We start from the raw sequence: 20,483 nt of genomic DNA on the forward strand, positions 1-20,483 counted from the left end.
CGTCCTGGCCTCTGGCTTTCCGCTGGGACTCGCACGGCGGTGCCGGGAGCGCGCCGGCCTGCCGTGAGGCGGCGGGGCGCTTCCTCGGAAGGCGGAGGAATTGGCCCTCTGCCGCCTCCCCCGCTGGCGTGACGGCGCCCCGCTTCGCGCCGCTCCTGGCCGCGGTGGTGGGGCTGCGGCGGCGGGGCTGGCGGGCTGCCGCTGCCCGTCGCGCAGGGGGGCAGCTCTCTGCCCCTGCTCAGGGCTTTCCCTCTCCACCACCTCTCCCTCCCCCCTGCCGAGGACGCCGCGGGTTCCCGCTGGTCTCCTCTGCCGAAGCCCCTGGGATTCAGGCCCGCTTCTTGTCCTTCCCTTTCCCCCAGCCAGCGGGAGTACCGCTGACCTGCCTCTGGGGAGGGCGGCAGGGCTTCGGGGGGGGGAGGAAGGAAGAAGGAACGAGGCCCCCTGAGACACGACAGCGTGGAGTTCACCTGTGGGGTAGTGTCGCTTCAGCTGTGCACGCTCGTGTGTTACAGCAGGACTGATGCTGTCATACCGTATGCGGGTGCGGCCACTTGCTCTTGGAGAGTCTTGTCCCGTTTCTACGCTCTGCGAGAAACCTGAAAGTGTCTTAAGATGTCGTTTGTACCCACCAGGAGATTTCCTTGGGCAGGAGCAGATCTAAAGGGTTTTTTTCACTGGGCAGGACTCTGATTTCTTAACTTTTTTTCACTGACGTCGTTGTTGATAGTGATAGAGTGATTGTGCATCCTTCAGGTTTTGCAGCTACTTGAAAAAAATGCTGTGACTTTTTCCATTGTTGAAGACTTCAAGCGCAGTTAGGAAAAAAAAAGTAAAAATCACCTGGCTCATGTTTTCGAGATTTAGTTTCATCACTTTGTCTAGAAATATTGTATTGTTTAAGCAGAACTTTTCAGGTCTTTTTTTTTTCTTTTGCTATCCAGCTACACACTTGCATTATAAAAATCTAAAAATCCTTTTCACACACAGCTTTCCCATAGTTTGGCTGTTACAGTGTATAAAGCATGTATCAATTTATTGAATGTTTTTAATGCTGGAAAACTGCTTTAAATGGATTTGAATGGAAGGGTGTACAGCATCTGTTCTGCAATTGTCAAATCATCTAGAGAATAACTATCACAAAGCTAAATTATCAGTTTGTGAACAACACATCCCTTTAGGAATGGTGTTGTAGTGGTAAAGACTACTTTCTGTATCTTGCTTTCACATTGTTTTGTTAATGCACGTCATTAGAAGGATCCAAGTTATTTATTTCAGCATCATAATGTTGTGCCCGTTTTCTGTTTCTTCACTTGGCTTGCTTTATATCACTCTGAATGGGATTTTTATTTTTTTTAATACATGAAAGGGATATTTCTTCTGTCTTTAAGCTGAAATTAAATAAGATATTTATGGTTCATAAATCTGTCAGTATTGTTTGTTTGCTTCCACTTTAACTCCGTGTGGAAAGGTTTATAATTTTAGTTCATTAACTAGGCCTGAAATTTGGAGGTCTGAGTGATGTGAAAACACAGTGATGAAAGAGCTGTATACTAGAAGTTCAACATGAATTTTTAATAGAAATTTCATAGGCACAGAAAAGAATTACAAATCTCTCTTTAATTAGGCATGGAATATATGCAGGTTTGTGGGGTTTTTTTTAGAAGTTTACTGATTGTTGTATACTTTGGTGACGTTAGCCATGCTAATAATACCTTTGATCTATGGCAACTTTCATCCCAAAATATGCTTGCATCAATGCTACTTGAAAATGAAGGGATTCCTTTAGTAAAGACACTAGTTCAGCCCAGTATATATGTCTAGCTATCCATTTGAAGGCAATAGGGATACTGTGGCTAGATTCGATCTTTTGCTTTCTGAACTATTTAAAGCTGCCTTTGCATATGGAAGAAGGTGATGTCTAAATTATGCACTGGCATAATAGTCTTGTTGTTATGCCTATTACATTATAATAGCACAAAAAATTACTAAAACGTTACTGAGCTTTCGAAGTGATAATTTGCCCAAGACCATGATTAATCCAGCGTTAACTCCACAATGCCACTCGCCTCCCTAGCCATTTAATTTCTGCCACCTTTCTTGTGCTGACAGGATTGGCTATGCAGTAAGCCAGATCAGGGAAATGGATAATATTTGGTTGATGCGACACTCAAGAAAAGTAACTAAGAATAATTTTAGAATCTATCTGTTCCATCATGGTCATCCTTTTTTGTTTTTCTTATGAATGTCTTCTCAAGTAGAGTAGAACAGACAATATTTAACAATCAGTATCAGAATGGTCTTGTGCTGGATGGCCTACAGAAGAGAGATTAGACATAATTGGATGAACGAAATAAAGTGGGGTGGCTGAAGAAGAGTCTTAAAAGATCTCAGCCTGTGATTTTAGGTGACAATAGACCAAAGAACTGGTAATGGCAATGGCTGCTGATTCTTCCATTCAAGCTCTGGTTTTGTACCTCTTGAGAGTGCAAAGTCTGGGTGCAATATTCAGGGATTTTTAGCAATCGGCATCCCTCGATCTGTTGCATGTATGTCAGCCAGAATCTTTACAACTGTTGAGTGTGTTTGCTGTGCATCACATTCCCCCCAAGAGGGAAGGGATGAGGGGAAACAAATAAAGGAGACGCCAATATTTAATAAGTAACTGTTCTGAGAATCTCTTAATGGTAAATTCCATACTAAATAAAGCCCTGAAGGTGCAGGAGTTTATATTAAAAACTTCTAGGGAAGAACTCTGAAAGCTAACAAACTTACCTTTAATTTTATTGAAGAACTGAATTTGAGTCGTTAGGGGAAGATATTGTTGAAAGTACATATGAGAAGGCTGGTGAGTGGAAAAGATAAGGGTGTGTCTAAAGTAAATAGCTGACCAGGAAAATTAAGGCTGAAAAACTTTTTTGCTTTTTGTAAGGTCAGAGTGATATATATGTTTCATTATAGGCTTTCCCCATCAGGCCAAGATCTTTAAAATTTCTCTTTGGTGCTGAAATATCATATAACAGAACCTTCAAATACTGTTCCCTGTTGTTTTGGGTTGGGTCAGACTACTTCTCATTCTGGTACGGTGACCTTGGTTATACTAAATCCAGCTCAATTCAAGCATTTTTTCATTGTTGCGAAGCAATCTCCTATGGCAAGTGGAAGTTACTTCACTTCCTAAAACTTTCTTTAGTTCTAGGTAGTTGAGTAGGCAGCTGTTTTGTTCTTTTTAGTTGTTCTTTGCTTCTGCATTGACTGTTCTTTTTTAATTGGGAGAAATTAGACACAAAATTTGTAAAATAGTCATGCATCATGCAAGCCTGATACTGTGTTCCTGCTTTTAAAAAGGAAGTTGGTTAAAATAACATGCTGTGATAAACAGTAAGCAATTTCTGTATTCATTAGTTATAATCATCAGAAACTGGAGGAACTAAGCAAACAAAGACCTTTATTTTGTCCAGACTTCAATTTGAGAAAAGCTGGTTTAAAAAGATTACTTTAAGTTGTTTGTAAAAAAACAAGTTGGCCACTTCTTGGACCAAGAGAGTAGTAGCACTGCTAAAAAAAATAAAATTAATAGGGGATTTAAGAACAAAAAGGCAATAAAATGGATCCTAATAGCATGTCCTATAATAGCAAAATAAGGCTTATTGCAGCAAAATTGTGTTTAAGTTCCTAGGAACAGAAGATCTGTGTTTGGGAGACTTTTTTTTTTTCTTTTTTCTTTTCTTTAATTGGATGAAGAATTCTTGAGCCATTGAGGCTCATTTAATAAACTCTGGAATGCTAGAAGAATGAAGGGACAGGCACAACTAATGATGTGTTTTATTTAGAAAACCTAAACAGGATGACTGGAGTAACTGTGACAGTTAGCCTGAGATTGATAATTAAAAGAATTCTAGGCTGAAAGGCCTGAAAAATGCATTATACAAAGAAAGGTGCCATAGTTAACATTGGCCAAGACTTTTAATGACAAGGGAGTCCAAAATATACGTAAGTCAGAATTTCCCCATAAGGAGGCCTTTTTCTAAAAAAGCAAACTCATTAGTAAATCTGAGCATGAGGTTTTAAAGCATCTAATGACTGGTTAGTTGGGTCTAGCAGACTTTTTCTATTGCATGTGGTCAGTTTCTTTCTAAATAATCAGAATACTTAGTTAAGATTTGCAGGTGGCTTGCATAGAGGAATAGATGTTGAAGAAAATGATCAGGAATATTTACTAAATGTGACTTACGTGAACTTAATGTGAATTTTTAAATTGCCAAATGTTTGCCCTTTGTCCTGAAAGTGAATGTCTGTAATGTGGAAAGTGGAATCTAAAAGGAACCTAAGGCGTCTTGTTGGTAACCAACTGACCATGGACTTCCGTTCTACTAAAATAAGGAAAAGCTTAATCCATAGATGTAGAGTAGATATCAAATGGAACTAGAGAAATGTTGCGCATTTCCGTATGGCATTAGGTATGATGTCCTTTGCTGTTGTTAACACCTCAAAGTGTGATGACAGATTTCAAGTGGTCTTGAAAACCTGCTTTGAGGTTTGTTTGTTATTTTTTCAAAGCTACCTTGCATTTGGGGGAAAAAAAAAAAAGGCTAATTTTTCTTATCTGGGATGCTGTCAAGTGATTAGATACAATCTGAAAATACATAATATCTAGGTAAAATTATTTTTCTGGCTCCTGAATGTAGGAAACAAACCTGACAGTGTAAACGGTCAGGTTGGAATTAGTATATATTTTAACACTAAAAGTAATTTTTTCCAACAATTTATGGGATGGTATATTGGGTACTTTGATCCTTCCAGTCTTTACATAAAGTTTATAGATACTGAATAGCTGTCTATTTCAGTCAGAAGTCTAGATGTGACTTAGGACTCTCAAGAAGAGGTTCTGTGATGTGTGTTATGTACCATTTCATGTTATTGATTGAAGATCATTCCAAATTCTCCTCAGCCAGACTTGCGTAACTCTGCTCCACAGCTAGAGAAACGAGGGATTGTGCTGCTGGATCAGATGAAGTAGGAGTTCATCTTAGTTGTGATCTTGAAAGTGACTGAAACTTTGAAAGTGTCAGTCTTCCTGGCAGTTTCATGTGTGTATCTGAATGGTAAGGAACTGACAACAGAAAGCTAAAAGGCTTGTTTGGGATCATTAACCTGGGACAGTCTTCTCACAAGAATATTTTGTTTGCAGTTTAACATATGTACCTTGCTTCTCCGTCTGTTTCACATAATACACTGGCCTTCCTGTGCATGGATACTCTGTTTAGATTAATAATTCTCTGTAGAACTCTATTAGCTTAGTTCTGCCTTGCCAAGAGGAGCTCTTAGAAAGGGAGAAGGTAAAAAGTGAGTAAGAGCAACTAATTGTAAGTTACTACGTAGTACTGTGTACTACTACTGTAGTTCGTGGAGATTAATTCCAGTGGTGACTTTCTCTACGCCTTTAGTTTTGTGGTGTTAAAGGTAAATGAACCCGTTTTGATATGGACTGAAAACAATACTAGTTTAGTATGAAGTGATGCCACGTAACTTTAACAAATGGTACATGTTTGCAAATGTTTTGCAAAAGTAAAGTTTTCTCATAAATTGTGTGCTAACTGTAAGGATTAGAACATCTTGGTATGCATATGTTCTTTGATTTACTTTTTAGAAGGACAAGTATACTGACACCTTTCTTTTTAGAGGGGACCCTCGTTTTACACAAAAAAGGACAAAGTAGCTCTTCTCCAGAAGAGACATAGCTGACTTCCTGCCACACATCAAACAGAAATATAATCTGATTGCATATAAACAGTTTAAGAAAATATTACAGCATCTTTTTCATGATACTTCCCTTCCCCCACACTAGTGACCTTTAAAAGTTTTTGTTAGAAAGTGGTTTTGAGGTGTTTTTTCATTTCTTAAGAGACATTGAATGTTATAAGAAAAATTAATATTTAACTTCAAGTAATTCTTCTCCTTTCTGCCCCAAATACATACACCCTTATCGCGTGAAAGTATGTAGGCAATAGCTCTGGAATAAGTTGTTGCTGTGTGGTGGGAGACTGTTCTCATTTATTAAAGCAGTTTGTATGTTCAGGATTGTCCTTGCTTCTTATAGTTCAGCTGTACTCATTTTTCAAAGCAATAACCTAATTGCTTGTACTAATTAAAGCCTGTTAGCAAAGCAGTACAGTATTTAGGTCAGCTTTTCTTCACTGTCCTTTTGTGCTTGTGCCTCCTGTTCCTGGCATTTCCCAATTGCTGCAGGTCCTCTTTTCAGACTTGCAGTGTGTCAGCCTTCGTTGTGATGCTTGATGTTCTACTGCTGTCCTGTTCTGCTTTAAACTGCCTGACCCATTTTCTATATTGTCATCCTGTACCACTAGTAAAGACAAAAGGCTGGCAAAATTCAAATAGCGTCTGTCAGAGATGTACATAACTAGACTGGTTTTAACTGGCTGAGTGTAGAGTGGGCAGTCTGAATTAATCCTTTGGTTGGAGTGATCTGTAGTTTGGTGTCTAGTTTGCAAGCCTGGTGAAGGTGCAAAGAGCATTACCATCGAGCAGAAGAGAAGGTTAGCCCCAAGAAACTTTATTCACGTTCTCAAATCACTTGCTGCTATTTCCAGATGTATATGAATGTTTGACGTGGAGCTCTGGATTGGAGTGGATTCTCTGTTGTAGGAGAGGGGAAGGATAAACTATGGGGTATGTAAAATGAACTGTGTATTGCTCTCCTGCAGCTAATCTTTTTTCAGTGTTAGAATTTCTAAGTTGGTACTTCCAAGATGCAGTGTTCTTGTGCAAATACAGTTTTGTAGACAAAACATTCTTAATGGGGTAAGTGATGCATCTCTTGAGTCATACAACTTGTGCCTTTGATTCATATACACTATTTCCCAGGTAGCATGGAATTTGCTTGTGTAGCAGAACAACTGTTTATTTATTTAAAATATATTCCACTCCACTCTTGAGGTGAGTCTTATCCTCAGCTTGGCCATCGCTTTTACAGTTGTGCCTTCTCTTCCATCTCCCATGGCTGACTGTCTCACTCTTCATAGAAAAATTCCTCCTGGGATTTCATTCTAACATGTGAAATGGAACTTGTCTGATACCAAGTGACCTGTTAGTTGTTTGTGAGGATATTTTTCATCTTCCTGGAGGGGAAGATCTTGAAACTTTGGAAGGAGATTGAAGCTCAGATTAGTACTTCTGCAAGGAGGAGGAGAATATTTTTAAAGAAAACAAACTAGAAGTACAAAGGTCTCTTCCTCACATTGCTTTCATTATCAGTATTTGTCTTTTCTGACAAGGTTAGACTGTTCTTTGGGAACAGTTTTCTTGAGTTTGAAAATCAGCATGCTGTCTGAGTAACAGCTGTAGAAGAAATTTATTTAAACAAATGTTTTCATGTTGTCTTTTTTCCTATTAGGAAGTTCTTTCTGGAGTCGTGGTCATAACAAGTAAGGACACAGTCCAGCACCAGGGTATTTCGTTAACAATGGAAGGGTCAGTAAATCTGCAGCTTAGTGCCAAAAGTGTGGGTGTGTTCGAAGCTTTCTATAACTCTGTCAAGGTAAGACCTGCGCACACGAATATTTTTAGCACAAAACCTCTGTCTCTTTTCTCAACTCTTTCCTTAATGGCTTTCAGGTAGTTGTAGCACTTCATGGTATGTAAATGATAGAAAGCAGAGAAATGCTCAGCATTATCTAGTGATTTATGATGACATTTTGGGGGAGGATCTTGCGCTGATTGGAGAGTTTTCTTTAGGGCTGAAATACAGTAACATAAATAGTATGATTATTGGACAATGCATTGAAGGACCATGATTTAAAGAAAAATAATAAGGTGGGGTTTTGGGTTTTTTTTTGTAAGTGACTGGGTTTAATTGGACTTTTGTGCCAGATCAGTTACTATCACAATAGTTTCTGCGAAGACCATTGAGGTTGTGTGTTGCTAGGCATGGTACAGGACCTGCACAGATTTTCTGTGGAGTTTGAGGCTGTACAGAGACTGTTTGACTGCGGAGCTCCTGGAAGGCCTGTGTACTGCTCTCCAGGTTTGGAAGTGTGCGGTTTGGAATCTAGCAGGGCAAGTTATCTCAGGCTCCATACAAATGTGGCTGTACTGATTGAAGCAAGGCTGGCTCTATCTAGAGGCAGTATAGCTACATTTGCAAAACAGTTTGCTTAAGTTAGGATAGCCTCGGTGCAGGGCCTTTTAAGGTCTTCAATTATATCATAGTTAATTTGTTTACAGTATGAATAATCTGCCCATGAATGATTGAAAAACAGAAAAAAACAAGTAGAAGCAATAGATTTTCTTATTCCTGTCTAGTAGAGGGAAAATGATAGTAAAACTCCAGAGAGAAAAGAAGTGTAATCTTCAGGCAGGCTTCCCCAGTCGAATCATAGTTAACCATTGTTCCAGTGAGAGACTAGCCCTAAATATAGATCTTTAGGGTGGGAAAGGGCTAGGAGGAAGGTAGGAGAGAATGGCTAACTGCTCAACTAGGACACACACTTGTTGATTCCTGCTGCTACTTTTAAGGGTTATAGTTTAGAAAATGGAACTCTGCTTTCCAAAGCACTTGAGGCTTTGCTGTTTAGCTTTCTAAATATGTTTGGTCATTAGTATGATACAACTATAAAATAGATCACAAATTGTTTTCTTGAGGAAAGCATTCTTAGTATTTCTCTTCATTGTAAGACTGGAGAGCTGTGTGTCATGAAGAAATAGCTGAGTTTCTGGAAATTCAGGAAGTCTGTTAGAGTTTAGTGGATGGTGTTGGTTCTTGAAATGATGGGGCTGTCACTCTGCTTCAACCTAAACCTCTTAATATTTATCTTTGCAGCCTATTCAAATTATTAACAGCACTATTGAAATGGTAAAACCAGGGAAACTTCCCAGCGGCAAGACAGAAATTCCATTTGAATTTCCATTGCATATGAAGGGGAACAAAGTTCTGTATGAGACATATCATGGTGTCTTTGTTAACATTCAGGTAAGGCAGTCATATCTGTAAAGAAAATCTGAAATTTTGTTATCTGTTATTCTAAAGCATCTCTTATTCCATGGAAGCAGAGGATAAAGTTTTATGATAAAGTTTTCTTTTCATAGTGCAACATGTTTTCTTTTCTCAACTTGAAGAATGAGCAGAAAGTTAGAGATCCTTTGAAGTAAGTAGCTTTTAAGCTTCCCTATATTAATATAGCATTCTTCTGGTTTGTACTGTATTTTCTAGATATGACTTAAGTTTAAAAATCATGGTACATGTTAACCTTTTCAGTACTAGTTCGTAGGTAGTTTCTAGTTGCCTTTTTCAGTTCCAGTTTCTAGGAGTCAACACTTTCCACAGGTGATAACACTTCTTAAATGTGGCGAAGGAACCATCCTGAGATCTCGGAATCCCATCAATATAATGTTGCTTTTAAAAAATTGTTGTGATGTCTGTTCCCTTTTCTTTTCCAGCAAGTTTGATTTTTTTCATTGGAAATAGTTGATGGTAATGAAACTGATCAGATGCAACATGGGATGTACAAGAGATAATTAAAAGCATACTGGAAAGAGGGGCTTTGGGTTGAGAAAGGATAAAAAGTATTTGCCGCACTTGTTAAATCTTGCACAGTTATCTTACAGGGTGATGTTTTCATCTAGTTGCACTTACTGTTTTGTAGATAATCTATATAGTAGTACACGCCCAGATACAAGTGTGTGTACTGTTAACCTAGTACCAGTGAGACTTTGTTAGCATAGTAGACAACTAATTACTGCTAATAATACTTAAATATTTAAAAATTAAGTGTACTGACTTACCAGATCCATTTGAAGACACGGGGATAAGTCCTTGTGTGAACAAAGCTATGTAGTGTTCAGAGCCTGTTTTCCTGCACTGATTTGTGAGAAGTGTCCTCTTAACGAGAGGAGGTCTTTCTATCGCTGTTTCAGGCCTTCCATATGGAGTATGGAAGTAAATCTTTAAAGAATGATGGCATAAACAGAACAGTAACAAGATGTCTTGCCTGAAATACCTTGTCAGTTCTACTGTAACATATATCTGATCCTTCCTTATGTTGTAGACAACTACATCCATTCCCTTCATGAAAAAAGACTGCACCACAGTGTCCTTTCATTCAAAAGAAATATGGCTGAGTAATTTCATAATGGAGACTCAAGCCAAAGTGTTGAGAGCTTATAGCATCTTCAAAAATATGAATTGTTTGCTTTCCTGTGGAGATGAGTGGTAACGTTTCCTGCCCAAATCTGTATGTACTACGTGCTTGTAACAATATTGTGGAAACACAATTTTGAAATTTGACCTTTTTCGGTTAAAAATTGTTTTAGCATAGGTGGGTTCATTTGTTTGGGGTTTTGGGTTTTTTTGAAGGAAAGTCTTCTTCAGCCATCTCTTGAATATATTGTGTTAGACAATGCTTTTTCTTACTGAGGAGTGTTTTTTTGTTTGGGTTGGTTTTTTTCTTAAAGGACGTTGAAGGAGCCACTAAATGCGAAAATTTTCAGACCAGTGCTGATAAAGAATCACTGGGTTATAAAAGCTCTCCCCCACCCCCTACCTGTGGCTCACTGATGAGAGTATTGGATTTGATGACAAAGTATAAAACTTAGCTATTTAGTTGAACTGAAAGTCTTATTTTACAGTCTGGGATTTAAAAAAACCCTAACAAACAAACCAAAAACCCACAAAAAAACCCCCACCTACTAGCCTATGAGAAGTAACTAAAAGAAAAATTCCCTTCTTTTTTGTCTACATTCAGATGTTATTTTAAGTACTTCCCATATCTTTTTTCAGTCTTGGCTTTCTTCCTAATGTAACATCTGTTGTTTGTGGTAGGTATGTCAAAAATGGTGCAAAACTGGTTGAGTTGCTTTCCGTAATCCAGATAACTTGCCAATGATCAATATCAGTTGTTTTAAGGTATACTTTAATGGTGAATATTTGTTTTGTTTTGTCATTCCCTCTCATCTACATAGCTTCTCTTTAGAAGCTGGGGATAAAATGTAATGAAAAGGTTAATCATTAGATTTCAGCCAACCTTTGAGAGTCCTGCTCTCCTGAAGAGGAAAATGTAGTGCTGAGGTGCTGTTTAAGAAACACTTCCTAGACCTCTGTCCAAGTCTTGTGCAGTTTAAAAGCAAGCCTCTCTTTCTTGATCTAGGTATTAGTGTGTTAGCTGGGGGTTCAGTATCAAGATTCAAGTCTCTGTTCTCGTGCAGAGACTTTCTAATTAGACACTGATGGGGAGGCTGTGGGCCAAATTGCAAGGCCTGTGTGGTCCTGTTGCCTCATTGCACTGTGTTCCCTGGTCTGAGCGAAGTGTGGTGCAGTGATAGAAGGTTTGCTCAACAGTGATCAACTTCAATGGAAACCGTAGTCTGTGATGGGGAAAGGGATATGCTCCCCAGTCTTGTTCTTCCATGCACGTTCAGGTTATGTGCAGAGAGACACCATGAACTAGAAGTTACGAAGCTGAGTCCCTAGTCTGTGCACCTGTTTTTGCCAATTCCTCATTGGTAAAGAAGGAATTAAAACAAAAACAAACAAACCAAAAAAACCCCACCCCAACAAATTCCCTGTCTTGTGAGGACATTGAAAGGCTATGATGCTGAAGTGTATGATTACTCTGATAACCAAGGTCATATTATTTTTCAGTCACTGGTTTATTGCTCCATTTTTAGGGGAGAAAGGGCAGGAAATAGCAGCAAATTTTTGAACGGTGAACAGCAAAATCAACCTTTTTGCCTGACTTTACAGCATGCTGCTGCTTTTAAGTTCAGCTATATGGTTAAAGACAGTTCCCCATTAAATATGCGTATAACTGTTACTACTATTAAATTCAGTCTTAAAACAAATTTAAAATTAGAGGGGCTGTGAATATATCCTATTGATAATCACTTATCCAAAGTATGGTGAAAAGCAATACCATAATCACTCTTAACTGAATGAAATTTGGATGCTGAAGCCATACAAGAATACTATTCTCCGTCAGTGAATTAGTCCCTCAATCTCATAGGTCGTTACATAACACAGAAGATATGGAAAGCATTTGCAAATGACTTTGGGGCTGTAAACACAAAGAAAAATCAGGTTTCATTTGGGAGCATCCAAATTCATTGTACACCTCTTATCTCCTTCCCCTCTCCCCATCACTGGTATGTATGTTGCCTACTAATCCGTTCTAAATGATGCCTTAAATATTAATAACAGTAACATTCTGCACATAGGCAATAAAAAGATGAAAAGTTGAGAGAGAGAAAGGAAATCTTAACTAAGGTTCTCTTCTTTTTCTCTGCCATCCTATTCTTGCCAGTATACCCTACGGTGTGATATGCGACGTTCTCTGCTGGCAAAAGACCTAACTAAGACTTGTGAATTCATTGTCCACTCACTGGTAAGTGTGGTTTGTATTAAGTATACAAATTGAGACTTTTTTTTTTTTTTTTTTTCCCCACTTTAACTGAAGTTTGGCAGTCAGGCTAGAAAACCAAGTAAAACTATGTAATTTGTAATAGCAACACACAGGATATGTATGAGTAAAGGAAGCTAGCCTCAAAACAAAAATATTCAGAAGACCTAGGGTGTCAGTTGCTTCTGATTAGAATAACATATCTCTTTGTACTATTTTCTTTAAATGAAAGGAGGATTTTGATTATAAGATGTTTTTATACTGCACTGAGTTTACTCTCTTATTCATCCTTTCAGTTCCAAAACAATCGTGTGGTTAGATAAATATGGCATTCTTCTAAACACTTGTTTCAGATTATCTGAGCATTTCTTAGCCAAAGGTTCTGGGCACCCACAATGCCTGTCCTAGAAATGGGAGTTCATGGTGAAAAGAAAACACCTGATTTCTGTTCTTCAGATGACTAATTATGATTTAGAGCCCTGACTCTAAGTATCAAAACTGGGCCTCCATCAAGTTGGAAATAAGAAGCTTGTCAGCTCATCACCTTTGCTGTTAAGTAAGTCCATGGTTGGCAATATGCTAAGATAACTAGGTTAACAAATATCCATATCCTGCGGTTAGCAACATGGAGACAGCCTTTCTCCTGCGGAGACATCATTGTGGGATGAGATTTGACTGTCTTACAAGAAATGCTTTGCTGCTTGTTATTTGAAGTTCTTAGATTGTTTTTTAGTTTATATTGACTTGTACTGATGTCCAGAGCATCTGATGTCAGTACAGACTGTGCTGGCCTAATTAAGTATCTCTTTTTCCACCCATAACTTGCTAGAACATACTGTTTGTATCATTCCTTTGAACTCTAACAGGACAGTAAAATATTAGACTCTTTTGTCTTACTTATGAATAATGGTGGAAATATGTTATTTTAGTTCTATAGTACCTTTTCTAAAGATTTAGCTAGGTGGTATAAAGAACTCCTGTTGGTAAAAATTTCATTATTTTCTAAAATATATTATGCTATGTTTTATTGGTCCATTATTACATTATAAGTAAGCCACACTTGTCAAAATAGTGAACAAATTACATATTACGCAGTTTCCTGGTTTTATTTCTTGTTCCCACTACAGCACTCCGTAGATCACAAGTCAGTAAATCATGAATCTCTCAGTCAGGGTGAATTAATGAGGGTTTACTGAACATATAATTCTCACTGTCAGTGCTCAACGTACCATTTCCCTTAACCTTATTCTTTGCCAGAATTTGTCACTTATGGGAAAATGCAGTCAATCTTTTGCTCACATCTTCCATCTTGCCGTTGGGCAGCAGAAGTTATTTTGAATTCTTAGGTAGTGAGGGTAGATCCTAACTAAGAGTTCAAGTTAAGCCCATTGGTGGTGGTGTGCTCTGCCAACTCCGAGTTACATAGAATTGGGTCTCTCATAATTGATGCTGTGCTGGCCACTTACTCTAAATATGTAGGGAAAAGGCAGTGCACCTCACTGAGATAAGGATGGAGAGAGGTTGGTGAATGGTAAGTGAAGCTTGCCTTCCTGATGCAGAGTACAGGTTGCCATCTTAGCAGGTGTCAGGGCCCATTCAGCCACTTACTTGTGGTGCTTGCTTGTTTTTGTTTGCTGCCTTTTTTTTTTTCTTTTTCTTTTTTCTTTTTTTTTTTTTTTTCAGTGTAGGTAGAGCTTATGCCAAAAACTGACAAATGGAGATCTTGTGGTTTACTGCAGTGGCAAACACAAAGTAACCAAACATTGACACAGTTCTGTTTCTACAATTCAGATTTGTGATGTATTGTGACTTGTATTTAGACAGTATCGTAATGTTATTTAATGACAAAGGCAGGAAATCTCAGGGTTTTTATTACATAGATGCATACTTTCAGTATGAAGACAGTCCTGAAAACTAACATGTGCAACAGTTGCTTGACTTTGTTGTCTTTTTTAATATTCTCTGTGTGTGTTTTGTAAATCATAGTTTACAGTTTAACTCTTTCATTACTTGTAGTCACAGAAAGGGAAGCTGATGCCAAGCCCAGTAGACTTCACAATTACTCCTGAAACTTTGCAAAATGTTAAAGAGGTAAGGGTTTTCTTCTTACTTTATTTTAAATGTAATGTTTGTGTGATTGAATGAAAACAAGAGGAATGATAAAATGCTGCCCTGCAGATAATCAACCCTTTTTTTCCCCCTTTTCTCCTTTTTTGCTTTTGTAAGCAATAAAGTGATTCTGCCTGATCTCTTGTGATAGTGGTGACTAATGTAAGGTGGAACTTTGTTCAGTAATGGTTGAACTTTTTTATTATTTTTCTGAGTAAAAGATGGCAGTGAGGTAAGGGAAAACATTCTGTACCATGTGTAGCCAAGATCCTTTAAAAATGTGTATTTTGATCCTTGGTTATGCCTTTTTTTACATCCCATGTGGCTTTGGGAAGCCTGTATGAACAGTAGTAGCTGTCTTGGCCATTTAGCTTTCTGAACACTGGTTTCTGTTTGTCCACCGAAACCTGTGTTCTGTTTTTCCAGGTTTTCCTGTTGTGTTCTTTTTGTTAATAAGACTACTTTCCTGCTTTATGTCTCCCTTCTGCATCCCCAACTTGTCTTCTATTGTTCTTGGTCCCAGACTTCTGAATTTAGACCTGCTCTTCCACTTGTTTCTCAAAGCAGACCTCCTTAATCAGCTGTTTGGTTGGTTCATGCTATTGTTGACCTTATTCCACATATTCTGTGAATCATTGTGGTTGGAAGGGACTTCTGGAGATTGGTAAGTTCAGTCCCTGTGCTCAGAGCAGAGTCATCTAGAGCAGGTTGCTCAGGGCTACGTGTAGTCAAGTTTTCAACGTTTCGAAGGATGGAGACTTGCTACCACTTGGCAATGTTACAGTGTTTGACCACTCTCACAGGCTTAATAAATAAATAAATTAAAAGTAATTTCCTTTATTTTGATTTGTTCCCATAGCCCCTTGTCCTTTCACTAGATACTAGTATCTGAGGAGTCTGACTCCATCTTCTTTACTCCTTCCCATCAGGTATTTATACATATTGATAAGATCCCCCTGAGCCTTCTGTTCTGCAGGGTGAACAATCCCAGGTGTCAGCCTCTTCTTGTAAGTCATGTGCTCTTAACCATCTTCAGCAAAGGCTGGACTTGCTCCAAGTCTGTGTTTCTTGTACTGGGAAGTCCTGAATTGGACACACTATCCCCAGTTTTGTCTCACCAGTGTTGAAGAGATGGGAAGGATCGCCTCCCTCAACCTGTTGGCAACATTTTCTAATGCAGCTCAGGATGCTGTAGGTCCATTTGTCCAGCCTATTGAGGTCCCTGTGAAAGGGCAGCACAACTATCTGGTTCACCAACCACTCCTTCCAATTTTGTATTATCTGCAGACTTGCTGGGGATGCACTCTGTCCCACCATCCAAGCCATCGTTGAAGATGTGAAATAATACTGGTTCCAGTATTGACCCCAGTCACCGGTGTACACCACTAGTGACTGGCCTTCAGCTGGACTTTGTGCTACTGATCACAGACCTTTGAGTCCAGCAGTTCAGGCTGTTCTCAGTCCACCTCAGCATCTAATCTGTACATCTAGTCTGTGCTCCATCAGTTTGTCAGTAAGGTTGTTAGGGAAAACAGTATCAAAAACAGTGCTGAAGCCAACATAAACAGTATCCACTGCTCTCCGCTTGTCCACCAAGCTAGTCATTTCATCATAGGCAGCTATCAGGTTGGTTAAGCATGATTTTGTTTTCATAAATCCATGCTGACTTCTTCCAATTACTTTCTTGTCCTTTATGTGTTTGGAAATGGCTTCCAGGGTTATTTGCTCCACTGCTTTCCCAGGGACTGAAGCAAGACTGATGAGCCTGTAGTTACTCAGATCTTCCTAACTGAAGATAAGAGTGATGTTTACTATCTTCCATTCCTCAGGAACCTTCTTTGTTCATGACAGCCTTTCAAAGATAATCAAGATTGGCCTCACGGTGACATGGGTCAGCTTCCTCAGCACTTGTGGATGTGTCCCATTAGGTCCCGCGGACTTGAGTATACATCCAGTACTTGACTGTACATCCAGTCTGTTTAAATGTTCTCTAACCTGCTCCTCCTCTAGCAAAGATAACTCTTCCTTGCTCCAGACTTTCCCTGTGGTTGGAGGGGCCTGGGATTCCTCAAGGCAAATCTTATCAGTAAAGTCTGAGGCAGAGAAGACATTAAGTACCTCTGTCTTTTTCATGTCTTTTGTCACTAGGTCCCCTGCGATATTCAGTAGCAGGCTGACATTCACCCTCGTTTTCCTTTTGCAGCTGGTAGACTCATAGATTGCCCCTATTTGTTGCCTTTCATGTCTCTTGATTTAACTCCAGGTGGGCTTTGGCTTTCCCAAAACCATCCCTGCACACTCGGATAGTGTTATGTTCCTCCTGGGTCACCTGACCCTACTTTCATCTTTTGTATACTTCCTTTTTATGATTTTATCAGTAGCATCTTGTTCATCCATGCAGGTCTCTTCCTACCTTTGCTTGACTTCTTGCATGTTGGAACAGACCATTCCTGAGCGTGGAGGTGATCCTAGAAAACTAACCAGCTCTCATGGCTGAATTCTAAATCCAGCTGAGTTAGAGGATGAGCAGGTTGTGTCCAGCAGCCTCTCGTGTCTCTGGAGACTGCTGCACACTGAAAGCATATGTTTTTCCAAATATACGTATCCTGGTTTCAGCTGGGATAGAGTTAATTTTCTTCCTAGTAACTGGTACAGTGTGTTTTGGATTTAGTGTGAGAATAATGTTGGTAACACGTTGATGTTTTAATTGTTGCTAAGTAGCGCTTATCCGAAGTTAAGGATTTTTCAGTTTCCCATGGTCTGCCAGCAAGCAGGTGCACAAGAAGCTGGGAGGGAGCATGGGCAGGACAGCTGACCTGAACTATCCAAAGGGGATATTCCATACCATAGGACGTCATGCCCAGTATATGAACTGGGGAGAGTTGGCTGGGAGAGGCTGATCACTGCTTGGGCATTGGTCAGCGGGTGGTGAGCAATTGCATTGTGCATCACTTGTCTTTTCTGGGGTCTAATTTGTCTCTTCTTGTTATATTCCCTTTCATTACAGTTATTATTGTTATTATTTTATTTTATTTTAGTTATTAAATTGTTCTTATCTCAACCCATGAGTCTTACTTTTCCCCCCCTGATTCTCTCCCCCATCCCACTGGGAGCGGGGAGGAGTAAGCGAGTGGCTGCTTGGTGCTTAGTTGCTGGCTGGGGTTAAACCATGACAATGAGGATATAGTAACTATTCTTGGTGGTAAAATTACTTTTGAGACTACTGCTAAATACTAAGCTCTCAGCAGTCTGCTCTTCTTATGAACCACGTTTCCGTATAAATTATTTTCTGTTTCTTCTTTCTCTTCTGTATCTTGATACTCTACTCATTGGCTCAGCAAAGACTCAGTGGTGTACATCTTGAGAAAGTCCTGTCCATTAAAAGCTATTTCTTAAGTTTAGTAGCAGACCTTGTGTCTTTCTCTATTTCAAGTACATATCCACAAAAGTAGGATCTAAAATTTCTGACATCTCTGATCGAGCAGATCTTGGTATTTAATTGTGGAGCTCTCTAAAGAATGGTATTGAACGTATATGGTAGCACAAGCAGTGGCTTTTTTATTTTTATTCTTTTAATTTTTTTTTTTATTCCTCTCCCTGTCTCAGAAGAATGTATGGGTCTGAAGTGACTACCTGGTGGACAGGTAGAAAAAGTCACTGCTCTGGTATATTTAAAATATTAAAATTTTAATTCTCTGCTTGTGTGGAGATTGTGACTGAACTATAATTTCTAGTAGACTCATAGAAAACCGATTAGGAGGTTTGCAGTAGCCAAGCAAAGCACAAAGAGGTTAGATGAAAAACCACAATAGATGTGCTTGTATGTTCTTGATTCTCATTTTGGGGGGAGGATTATGAAATAGAGTGTAAATTATAGGTCCTAGGAGAGAAGACCTAGCTAGGATTAAAATATGAAGAGTACTGACAAGAGTAGTAAGGTTCTAGGGGAAATAGACCTTTAAAAAAAGAAGTCTTGTAGACTAGGATTGAGGAAAATGGCCTCAAGTTCTTGTTCCACAAGTTCCTTTTATCTCTGTCTCTTAGGTTCCTGACCACTGTACTTTGGGGATAGCTATATGATGTCTCTGCGAAGCATGGAAGTTCGTGTTTACTAATAGTGGTGATGAGAAGAACCTGGAAGGGATCATACAATAAAAAAACATTTTACTAATGCATTATTAGGAGTCAGTATTTCATAGGGTGGTTTTGTTAGGGATGTAACTTCTGTTATTTAAGCTAGAAAATGCCTAAGTGAGGTCACGTTTACTAAACATATGAAAATTCCTCTCTCTTTATTTCCCCCAAAGATTTGTTTGGAGTGGAACAGCTAAATTCTGCAGAGGTGTTGGGTATCTGAGTGAAACAGTTTAAATAATAGCTGAGGAGAACTTTTCTGCCATTGCTACTGGCAGCCAGGACTAAGAAGCAAAACAAACAGATTGGGAGCAAAAGTTTGTGACGAGAGTTGGTTTGGAAGAAGGGAAAAATCAGTTACATGGGCAAGGAAATCCAAAGCCACAAGCAAGTATGAACAGATGGTTGGAAGGTAGGGGCTAACATCAAAGATGTCAATAACAAAAAATTAAGGAGGGAGGGAAGAATAAGGCTTGCAAAAGAAGGGGAAGGTTAGAGCAGGTTGCTTAAAGAGTTTGAAGAAAGTTGGATGGTGAAGATATGAGCTGAAGATGTGGGTAGAAAACTTGACTGTTTCAGTATGCCTCCTGCCAGAACTTGAAATGTAACTGGAGCTTCTGGCATATGAGTTCTTCTGCTGGCAGAGAGTATCTGTGATGCCTGCTGGCCTGAAAAAGGAGAGGGCAGGGGGAGCAAAACCCCCGCTTTGGTCTTTTATGGAAACTGATTTACAGACTGTCATCCTTAATCAGCTATTCTTACTGCTCCTTCCTTAAAAAGTAGGAAACATGCCTGCTGTTAAGAAAATTTTAAAAGTGTGATCCTGTATTCAAATTAAGCTCTTTATTAATTGTTCTTAATCAGTGTCTTGGTACATAAGCAGTATGCTACATCTTGCATTAAATGAAGATTTTTAAATGCCTGTCTTCCCTCCCAATAGTGGCCATGAGAGAGAAACTTAAGAAGGTGGGAAACTCACTGAAATGATAGACTATATTGTAATCCATAACAAAATGGGACCAGAATGCAGTTCTGTAGAGCACTACCAGCTGATTTAACTTGACCATCCTGTTAGTTCCTGCCAGCCTGCCTCCTTCACCATGTGGTTCCCAGCTTCTGGGTTAACTGTATTAGCCAAGTTTTGCCAGTTCATCCCAGGAAAAGTGCTCCCATGGATGGAATGAGTAGGTGGGATGTATGTCAGGGGGGAGGGTAGCAAGAGATATCTTAATGCATCTGCATAAGGATGCATATTTAAAAGAGTTACATTATTTATTTGAGGCACTTCTGAACTTCTGAGTTCTTAACCTGGCAACTTTTGGGGATTTCCTGTATACTTTGATAACTGTCTTTCTGTAAGGTATTTTTTTCTTAGTCTGCTCTTATAGCTGTGTCTTTTTTTTTTTTTTCTTTTTTTTTTCCTCCCCAACCTTTTCAGAGAGCTTCACTTCCAAAATTTCTCATCAGAGGTCATCTCAGTTCTACAAACTGTATCATTACACAGCCACTAACAGGGGAGCTGGTAGTGGAGAATGCGGAGGCTGCAGTCAAAAGTATTGAGCTGCAGTTAGTACGTGTGGAAACCTGTGGTAAGTTCTCTGTAAACGGAATGCGTGTAGACTGCAGTAATTAGTACTTGCACACTTTCAGCTTAAATGTGAAAGATTGTCAAAAGCCATGCAGTTAAAAAGACTTGCAAAAAATTGGTCTGCACTTCAGGTGGAACAGTCCAAACATTAATTTAAATAATGTCTATGATCTTTAACTCAGAGTGCTAAGGTGAAAACTTGCAGGTCAAAGGGTAAAATGTTTTGCCCACACATACACCCC

The 20,483-nt window shown here is 39.1% G+C and overlaps 1 protein-coding gene across 1 annotated transcript in view; it reads left to right on the forward strand.

Annotated features, from left to right (window-relative positions):
* Positions 1–20,483, forward strand: part of DSCR3 (Down syndrome critical region 3) — a 23,442-nt gene that overhangs the window by 212 nt on the left and 2,747 nt on the right. The window contains exons 2-6 of the mRNA XM_010580334.1: positions 7,415–7,558; positions 8,840–8,989; positions 12,315–12,395; positions 14,427–14,501; positions 20,092–20,242. Coding sequence (XP_010578636.1) covers positions 7,415–7,558; positions 8,840–8,989; positions 12,315–12,395; positions 14,427–14,501; positions 20,092–20,242 — 601 coding nt within the window. The remainder of the gene's footprint in view (positions 1–7,414; positions 7,559–8,839; positions 8,990–12,314; positions 12,396–14,426; positions 14,502–20,091; positions 20,243–20,483) is intronic.

This window comes from Haliaeetus leucocephalus, unplaced genomic scaffold, assembly GCF_000737465.1.
Source record: "Haliaeetus leucocephalus isolate CR32 unplaced genomic scaffold, Haliaeetus_leucocephalus-4.0 Scaffold702, whole genome shotgun sequence".
NCBI classification, from domain to species: Eukaryota; Metazoa; Chordata; class Aves; order Accipitriformes; family Accipitridae; genus Haliaeetus; species Haliaeetus leucocephalus.